The sequence below is a fragment of the Cynoglossus semilaevis genome, chromosome Z (genome assembly GCF_000523025.1).
Source record: "Cynoglossus semilaevis isolate Cse_v1.0 chromosome Z, Cse_v1.0, whole genome shotgun sequence".
In the NCBI taxonomy this organism is placed as follows: Eukaryota; Metazoa; Chordata; class Actinopteri; order Pleuronectiformes; family Cynoglossidae; genus Cynoglossus; species Cynoglossus semilaevis.
This window is the reverse complement of record NC_024328.1, coordinates 15,357,246-15,367,489: the sequence shown is the minus strand read 5'-3', so window position 1 is coordinate 15,367,489 and position 10,244 is coordinate 15,357,246. Positions and strand designations below refer to the sequence as shown.

Here is a 10,244-nt window from a genome sequence, read left to right as displayed (position 1 = left end):
CTGAAAGAAAAAAAAACATTCCCGCCACTGGAGTGACAGGGTCACAGCCCAAACAGCCCAAGGCTGAGAATACCAGGATGTTGTTCCAACGATAGAACCAAGAGAGAACTCTGACACGACGCAGAGCGACTGAACGTTCTGCGAATGTGTCGAAAAGCGCGTCCTCACAGGACGATGGTTAACGCTCCCAGCTGACGGCGGTCTCCGCACAATGACCGCAAAGAGGAAACAATCACCGTGTCAACTGTCTTCTACCTTTAAACTACGACCCTTTACAAAAACACAAAAATTCCCCCCGGTCTGTAGGTGGGGGTAAAAACATTTAAATTCCTGTTACACCATGTTAATATACTGGTGCATTTTTTTATATCAATCTAATCCTGTAAACTGGGTCGGATTTTTACCAAAGAATTATGAAAATATTTGGGGCGGTATACCGACTGTCGATTGGATAAAAAAAAAAAAGTTTTTAAAAAAAAATGTAGATCCTCTGTTCAAAAGTTACCTCAATAATGACGCGACTATAGTATCGCAACATATAGTATCGTTGTCCCGTATCGTGATACGTATTGTATCGCCTAAAATTTGACAAAAAAACACACATGAAGAAACAAACATGAAGAAGCTAAGGTTTCATCAAAAAACGTACCCAGAAAATAAGAGCGGATTCTTCCCGTCATGGCAGCTGAAGTGAAGGGGGTTAAGGGCCCCGCCGGCCCCCCTTAAGGTGTAGATGGGTGAGGGAGAGGGGCGAGACATGGTTGGTTCATAAAGTCGGCTCTACCATTAGCGGCCACTGGGGAAAAAAAAAAAAAAAGTTAGTGAATAATTAGAGAAGCCCTAAAGTTTACGACGACTTTTATTTATCTTGTAAACCTGAGGACAAATATCGCAGAAAGTCTTTTATTTTGGCAGAAACACTGAGCTCCAATTCGCCCCCCAGCCTTTTTTTTTTCTCTCCTTCACAAATGAAAGTGTTTTTTTTCTTTCTTTTTTCTTGTTTGTTGCTACAAACCCCTTTGACTTTTTCTCGGCGTCTCTTTCTCTCTCTCTCTCTCCCTTGGTTTTTATGTGATATCGCCTCTTCTTACTAAAAGATGTCGTAAATCACGACCTCTGACAGCTTAATTACCGTAAACAGACAGAGACTCGAGCTTCTCACTCTGCCGTCGTCCCGCAGGTAGAAGCAGGAGCCAGGAGTTTTGTTTTTTTTTGGTCATTTGTCAGCTCCGGCACCTGAGGAAAACCAATCGACCACAGGTATGCTGCGAGGAAATCACGTGTCAACAAGGATTCGCAACTCAGAAACGGAGCGTCTTCGTCTGAACATCAGATCTTCTACAAGTCCGTTGACTCGATCGCTGGGACGAGAAGACTAAAAAAAAACAGGTGTCTTTTTTTTTAGAACATCTCCTGAGTCACCGATACGTCAACAACCAAACATCCAACATGTGAGGAAGTGGAACTGCGGAGACGCCCGAGGCTAGTCACTACATTTTTTTTTCGTCTCCTTGGCACGGTGAGAAGTTTCCCGCCGTTATCTGCAAACACGTGTCCAACAAGTCAACATGAGCATGAGTTTCTACAAGAAAACACCGACAAAGACTCACCGCAACTCTGAAGGACTAGCATGGACCATTTTCACTCATGTTACTGCCCAGTAGGGGGTGTAAGAAAATATTGATGCACTGAAATATTGCGATATTTGGTTTCCTGATCCCTCTCAGTCTTTTCTAAATGATGTTAGTAACCCGATGTTGAGAGAAAAAAAAATCTAAATATATTGTGGCGCATATAGTATCGCAAAATATCATGTCATTGCCCCTATATCAAGATACATATCCTTGCCACTCCACACCCCTGGTGGACATGGACATGTATATTCAGTTTAGTCTGAGTGGTCTTGTGGACGATGAGTCAGTGCTCTAAACATCGGAAATCTGAATCGGCCCACTACCCCACTTTCACAAAAGGGTTAAATGAAGAGGACACTTCTGTTGAGGATAGTGATGTGTACAATGACAACACTTCTTCTTCTTCTGCTTCGCCTTAATGAGTTTTACTTATCGTAACCTCTGATCCCTGCGATCAGCAGAAACTGAAACTGGAGCCCGAGGCATTCGGGAGGAGCCCGGTTCAGGAGGTTAGTGGTTAAATTGTCCATGTGAGGCCATGAAGCATGAAGACAGACCTCGGAGCTGTCCGTCCGACTGAGGACACTGCTCCACACAGGCTACAAGTCTCCAGGGACGGAGGGACGGGACAGGCGACGGCGATACCCGCAATCAGTCAGTTACCTAGACCTGAACAAAGTTGGGATGACTACGAGTATCGGGCTGCGTCTGAAGTCAATGATAACATCGGGACGCGGCCCGAACTGAGCCGCCAACGCTTCGGAAGGTTGAAGTCAATTGGAAAATATCATCAAAAAAGTAATGATAGATAGATAGAGTAATCACAGGTACGACAGGTCACATCACCTTCCGGGACTCGAGGACAAACCAAAACCAAACCGAACCATGAAAACCAACCCCCCGAACAGAATGCTCTCCCCCCGTTCGCCATGCGTCAGAATTTCCATGTGCCGAACCGGGCCCTGACATCGCCTCTGTTGTGGTGGACCGTGAGTCACACACACAGGAAGTCCAAGAACGAAGAGACAGATACTGTAAATAAACTACAGTGCGGCCGAACCTCACACAAATCCAGCTGGGGGAAAACATTTTTTTTATAATTTTTTGACTCAGGAGGACAGGGGGGTTGACGTGATCCTCTGGTCAAACAAGCTCTGAGGGCTAAGATCTCAGCTGTTTAATGAAGCTCCGATATTACAACGACAGACGAGCGGTAGTCGAACCCGCAGCATTAATAAATCAGCCTGACTGACGCGTAAACCCAAGCTGGAGGTGGGAGTCAGTGGGAAGAGGCAGGACCGAGGCTCCTGCTGCCCCGTGACAGATAAGACAGCTCTGGGTAATCCGACTCTAAGTCCGTGGATAAAAGCAGTTTGTCTCTTCTTGGGCCGTCTGTCCACACCTCCCGGGTAATCAGGCCTAATTATGAGAGAAAGGTCCGCTTCCCCTTCATGTTATTAAATAAGAGCCAGCCTCGTTCACTGAGGATCTCTCAACACCGGCAAGGGGCTGGCCATATGAGGGTCGGGGAGGGAAGGACAGGTAATTCCTTGATGATACGGGGAAGCAACAGTTTTTTTGAACAGAGGTAGAGGGAAAGACGTGCCCGCATTCCTGTTTTAGCTCCTTGGTATCATGTGATCAGCGCCGACCCCACCTGAGCTGCCACCCCCCGTCAAATTCTGCCATTCATAAATAAAAAAGCAGACAGGGAGGGGTATACCGATCACAGGGAGTTATTATAGAAGCTTTATAAAGGCCCAAGCCACACAGGAGCTATTATGTAGGCATGGGATCCCGAGATCCTGCTGATACCGGCCTGGTCAAATATGAGATCTGAGCTGCTTGATGAAAACTGAAAATAGATTAAATCCTGGCTTGGAACCCGGGATTCTAGAAATCTCTGGAAGCGAAAAGACAAGGACCTTTTCCCTAAACATCCATCCATCTATTTTCATCTGTTACTGGGTCGCGGTACCATACCACTGCACCGTACCAACCCCCTCCCCCGAACCTTACTGCGGGTGGTGAGTCCACTGGAAGGTACCAACCGCCCTGACCGGGATTCGGGAACTTGCCCAGGAGGAGAACCCTGGGGTTCCACACCAATGACAGAGACATTCACCACTGGGCCAAAGTGCAACCTCCCGAAACATATTCTCCAGATTTTTTTTTTGTTTCATTTTATCACAACAGGTTCATCCATTAGCGCCGCTAATTTTCTCCCATTTTTTAAACTTAGCATGAAAAAGTCAGTCTAATCGCCAGGCTGGTCAAATAATGGAACGTAAGCCCCCCTCTCCACCCAGCCCAAACCTCCCGTCCTTCCGAGGAGGAAAGCCGTGCACCAAAAAGAGCCGGGGTCTATTCTAAAAGTCCAGTAAAACAAACAGCGGAGGAAGTGGCGAGGAAGACAAACGCCCCCTTTATTATGTCTTGGATGGGGGTATCTGGACTGAATAAACAATTGGGTGTCAGATAGAGACTGAAGGCAGACACAAGCGCACCAACACCCACTGTCAGTCACAGGTCCAATGAGCGGGAAGAGGCGGCATTGTTCGCGTGAACAGCGTGAATGCTAAGCAGGGGCCAGAGCAGATAAGAGCTCGATGCCTTATGGTCGTCGCTGAGGGCGGACACTGATGGAGCTCCCTGTCAGAGGCTCCCGTCTTAGGAAGTTCTGGTTGTGGTCAACAGGTACCAGGGGTCTTATCTGTTTGCATTATCACCCATTTCCTCCATGAGGTCATTTGCCTGGACACCAGAGGATAAAGGAACACAAGAACGAGCTGACAGCTCAGATGTCATCGTATGCCTCTTCACCTTTTGGGTGTGAAGGCTTTTTTTTTCCCGCTGTTCATACAGCAAAGACAACGTCGCTGTAAGCACAGAGAGGTATTACACGACAGAGTTCAAGACAGAGGGGAACAATAAGTTTGTACAGTGATTATGAAGGTATAAGTACTTCATGACGACGGATGATCTGATCTCAGAGCAGTACTGACGCAGACAGGGTGCTGAGTACTTCTTAATCGAACCAATCAGTGTGTTTTGTACAAACTTCCTTAAGAAACTAGTTTGCGTTTAATGAATATAACAGAAAAGTCAGCATCGTGTAGTATCGTGTACTAGTAATGCGACCGGTGTGATTTCTACTCTGACTTCGACTTCGCAACTGTTGTCGATAGTATCGTTATTTTATTGCTATATATTGAGGGAATTTTCCTGACTTTTGTTTTTAAACCGAATGGCTCGTAGTCGGTTGATTTTAAATAAATAATTTAATAATATTTTTAATAAATATAAATAATATAATAATCAGTTCGTTTGGTCACTGTTAACTGAACCATTTTCACAAACATTGATATAAAATAGACTATTTTTAATTTCATTTTAATTTATCAATTCTAGCTCATTCGGTGCTGTATAAAAAAACTTCGTAGGTTCGTACAAAGTTCGACGTAGCAGGATGTTTCTTGTTAGTTAAAAGAAATCCTGAAATGGAGAACTGTGAAGTTTAAGCAGAGAATTTAACAATTGACTAAAAATTATAAAATAAAAAAAGCGTCAAACTACTACATTTTTCATACCCTGGATGAAAAGCTAAAACCACGTTAGCTCGTACCCGCAGTGACACCACTTTAACGGCCATTATACACTTAAAATATCAGGATTTAAAGGCGGGAAAAAACACCGTGAGTTTAATAAACATTGTTATAAACAGTCGTGCGTTAAATACCATGGAGGGAGAAACTGCTGACGAACCACAGCTCACTTTTTCAGCTTCGGCGCCCATTTATAAACGGCGTAGAGCGAAAGGACCTCTGTTTACAACCAGCGAGCTGACCAAGGATCTGCCTGTTCAGAATACAATAACCTTCGCGGTTAATAACAATTCCCGGACGTTCTGAAGGAGGCCTGGGGGTGGGGGGCGACACTGCGTTGACCCTCACATTAGATGGAGCAACTTTACTATCAAGAAATATGATGTGAAATGTATTAAAAAGTGAATTTCCCGGACAGTTCCGTGATGACGTCAAGACACAGAGGGGCTTCTCTGTTCTCTGTCTTCTCTTAAGGCTGTCTGGCGTCCCACTGTATGTATGAATTACGTCCCAAAAAATAAAAATTAAAAATAAAAATTAAAAAATAGGAATAACGTATTCTATTCTAAATTCTCTATATTATTATTATTAATTTTTAAAAAATGTTAATTCTTCAATTTATGCTGAAAACTCTTCTCTTTTTTTTTGACTTGTTCATTCTACATACCACATGTCCGTGGATTGTCTTTAAAACTATTTCAGCCTCACTGAGAAAAGGGCAGACAACACAGGAGTTAATCCTCATAGCACACAGAGGCCTTTCATGGAAAACGCTGGGAGAAACTCTTTATTTGTCCACCGCTGGGCCAGGTATGAGCTGGAAGATTAGATGAAACCAGAGTGTTTTAAATCTCCTCCGCTGCGCCTGGATTAGAGTCTGACTGCACCCCCAGCCTCAGCCCCAGCCCCTGCCCCTGCTCCCAGCCCCTGCTCCCTCCAAGAGTAGAGTTGCCTTGGAGCTGGCGATAAAAAAAAGTAATGCTTTTTAACAAGTTTAGTAAGTGAAAAATGACCTTTTAATTACCAGCGGGGAGTAGGCCCAGTAGGTGGCAGTAACAACGCTCACGAGATTCACGTCTGCTGTTCAGGAACAGAGAAGAAAAAGAGTGGTTTAGCGTGTTTGCAGAGTTAGCTAGAGAGTAGAGCTGCCTCGGCGTTGGCGATAAAAAAAAAAGTCATGTTTTTGAAAAATTACGTTTTAATTACCAGCGGAGAGTAGGCCCAGTAGGTGGCAGTAATGACACTCACAAGATTCACATCTGCTGGAACAGAGAAGAAAAAGAGTGGTTTAGCGTGTTAGCAGAGTTAGCTAGCCTTGGCTAAAAATAAACTTGTACAAAATGAATCTGAAAAATAAAATCTTTAAAATGTTTCTGCTCCGCGTTTTATGTTACGTTCTTTCATTAGCCGGATTGCTAGGGGGCGGGGTCTCAGACTCATTTCAAAATCGCGCTGCCGCTATGTTACGTTGTCGTTAATGTTGCACATATTTGTAAGTGGCATTTCCATGTTTTTGGCGATAAATTCTATGAATTTATTTTTATATTTTTGAACGTGAGCGATCGATGTCCAGAACCAGCAGTTGAACAACATTTTGCGATAAAAAATTAAGTCATAATCAGAGACGTAAACACTCCACCGACTTCAGCAGTGACTTCGAACCAATTAGCACAAATGGAGGTGGCAGGAGAGCGGCCTCAGCAGGAGGTGGCAGTGAGAGATCGCAGACAGACCGATACCATGGCCTATATCGTCATCAATTATTACTGGTATCTCATCTTACCCCTGAGAGGGGGGTGAGGGAGGGTGGGGGCAGGGACAATACCACGGTGCACTTGAGACCTTCTACCTTGCTCTCTCCATGGGTCCTAGAAGGAGAGCAGAAGGTCGCGACTTGGTCAGAGTGTACATACAATACCGGCGTCCTGCCTGTTAAGGAGATCCCTGGAATCCCACTCTCCCCTGAGGTCATACATGTGGGGCGAGGGGGTGCCGCGGCGGGGGGGCGACAGGTCCAATTACAGTTCATCAACAAAGTAGACCTGAACTGCACTCCGGCCTGAGCGGCAACTACAGAGAGACAAGGAAAACGGAATAGAAGAGCGAGTGGAAAGACGCCGAAGTCCCGTCCTATTAACAGTACTCACTGTGTGGGGTGTTCAACCTCTGGGTTGTGGCACATTTATTTCCCTTTCGTTTGCAGGACCTCAGTGGCGCTTTAGTCCAGAGGCAACGTCTCTGTCATTGGTGTGGAACTCTAGGGTTCACCTCCTGGGCAAGATCGAATCCCAGTTAGGGCGGTTGGCACCCGGTTAGGGCGGTTGGTGCCCGGTTAGGGCAGTTGGCCCTAACCCCCCCGCAGGAAGGTTCGGGGGGGTTGGTACGGTGCAGTGTGATTTGGGTGGCGTGCTGCCCCCGCGACCCGGTAACGGATAAGCGGACAAAAATTAACGAATGAATGGATCTCAGAACTGTAATTAAGACGTGTGTCTTTCTTCAATTCCTGTGAGTGAATCAGTGTTGTGTTCAACCAAACAGGCCCCGGTTTCACACTGATTAAGTTGGTATCTGGGAATAAAAAAAAAAAACAAAATAAATAACAAGTCCAGCTTCATGTTGGCGTGTGTGTCAGCTGGTGTGTGAGTAATCATCTGAAGCGAAAGATAAGATACAGCGTCGGGGAGTGAGTGAGGGATAAGCGGGCGTCATCGCACACGCGTGACGGAGACGAGAGCGTCTCGTATTTGTCTTGGTCCGTGGGCAGGTGTGAATGGAAACATCTCAGAGAGAGTGGAGAGTGACTGCCCTGCACCGCCATCACTGTAAACAAGCACACGGCTCTGAGAAATGTGTGCGTAGCTTGGATTGCCCCCCCCGCCCCTGCCCCCGCCCCCTCCCTACTGGTGACCCCTGTGACCTTTAACAACAGACAAGAGAGTCGAGAAACGAGTTCATCTGTCGGGTCTAGAACTGCACCAAAAACAAATAATCCTTCCGAGGTTGTCGCTTTTTTAGGGCAGTGTTGACACTGGCGCCCCCCGCAGGTTTTGTTTGTTGTCCAGCCTTTAAAAACAGTTGAATTTTTTTTTCATTTTTACAGACGCGCAAAAGGAAACCACCGATGTTCTACGGCCGCGGTGGAGGTGGTTACATGTACACACACGTACGTTGTCAGCTTGAAGGTGACAGTGACATGGACGCTACCGAAATGTTGAATTTGTTGTGGCAACACGGAGCAACGTTGAAGGCGACGCTGCTGCCGCTTTTTTTTTTTTCAGGGATTTAGAATTAGGTGTTGTGAACACAGCACGTCCAGAATGTGACATTTAAACAAAAACACATACCGTACGGAGTATGTGTGTGTGTGTGTGTGTGTGAGCCCACATTTATGTCTGGTTGGTTGTTGGTCATTTCTGAAAGTGGGGGTAGGGGTAACAGGAAAAGCACAGGTTAAAAATGTTGCTTTAGCTTCAGTTGCAGTTTTGTACAGAGTCTGCTCTAGTGGCCAACTGTGGAACTGCAGATTAGATTAGGTTAGGAATATTACTGAATGTGATGAAGGTTCATGGACTTTATCAATGAAAGGAAAAAAACAAAAACAATTTTATCTTCAAATAAAAAAAACAAACGAGACTTTATCTTTGTAGAACTTGCGTTAAAATCAAAATGATTTATCACGAATATATTTTTCCTACGTGACATTTCCACATATTTATACAAACAAAACACTCATTTTTCATTAGCAGGAATCAATTCATCACAATTCTGTTACGTACTGTGTGTGTGTGTGAGACACGGACGTTGTGTCGAGCGTCAGCTCCGACTGATGCCAATAACAGCACAGGCTCAGATCTGCAGCCAGACGTATGGGTTAGAGACCGAGGAGTCGTCCTGGCACAGGAAGAAACTTTGATTTATGTGATGGGACTCAGACTGATAGAACACTAAATGCCCCCGGGGGCAAACACTGGAGAAAAAAAAAGTGCCACAATTACTGGGAGTACTCTCAGGATCCTTCATTTGAAAATACTCGAAAACTCTTCTTGTGGGAACATTAATTAAAATGTTCATGGTAACAGAGAGAAAGTAGAAAGACACGCAGCATATACAGTATATCTCTTTATATATACACACATACACAGGCACATACATGTGTATATATTTATATATGTGTGTATTTTTTATATATGTCTGTATATAAATATATATACACACATATACATATATACACATATATACATATAAAGACATATATACACATATATACATATAAAGACATATATACACATATATACATATAAAGACATATATACACATATATACATATATATACATATACATGTATATATACAGTATGTATATGTATATACACATACATGTATAGACATATATACATATATATACATACATGTACACACATAAATATACATACATGCATACATATATAAATATACATAAATATATATAAATATACATAGATACATATAAATATACATACATACATACACATGTATATACTGTACATATATGTATTTACATACACATACATATATACACATATATGCATACATACATGTATTTACATACATGTATATACATACATGTATATACATATATGTATTTACATACATATATACATACATATATATACACACACTTTATATGGAGAACTTTCCGAGGCGTAAACCAACCTTCACCTGGTGACTGCTGGTCCAATGGCCCCACGTTCCCACAATGGTGCAGGATGAAGATGCAGCGCCCCCCTCAGGTACATAATTCGGCAGAAAAGAGAAGAAATACAATCATTTAATTGTAATAAATGATGAACCAGAAACTGGACCAAACTGGACTGAACTGGACCAAACTGGACTGAACTGAACTGGACACATGGTCCACCACCATGGAAATTCACAACTGTCAACAATCTCATGGTACGACAGTCAAAGAAAATCACATCCCAGAGTTTACAAATATAATTTGATGGAACATGAATGCTACATCTATA

The 10,244-nt window shown here is 43.8% G+C and overlaps 1 protein-coding gene across 2 annotated transcripts in view; it reads right to left on the bottom strand.

The window, feature by feature from the left end:
• The window catches only part of gnb1l (guanine nucleotide binding protein (G protein), beta polypeptide 1-like), an 18,599-nt gene extending 13,091 nt beyond the window's left edge, over positions 1 to 5,508 (bottom strand). For both annotated transcript variants that reach the window (XM_025053377.1, XM_025053376.1), the window contains exons 1-2: positions 5,374 to 5,508; positions 650 to 796 (exon numbers count right to left, since the gene is read on the bottom strand). In XM_025053377.1, the coding sequence (XP_024909145.1) occupies positions 650 to 759 (110 nt within the window). In that variant the 5' untranslated portion in view covers positions 760 to 796; positions 5,374 to 5,508. The remainder of the gene's footprint in view (positions 1 to 649; positions 797 to 5,373) is intronic.
• Positions 5,509 to 10,244: the final 4,736 nt, after the last annotated feature.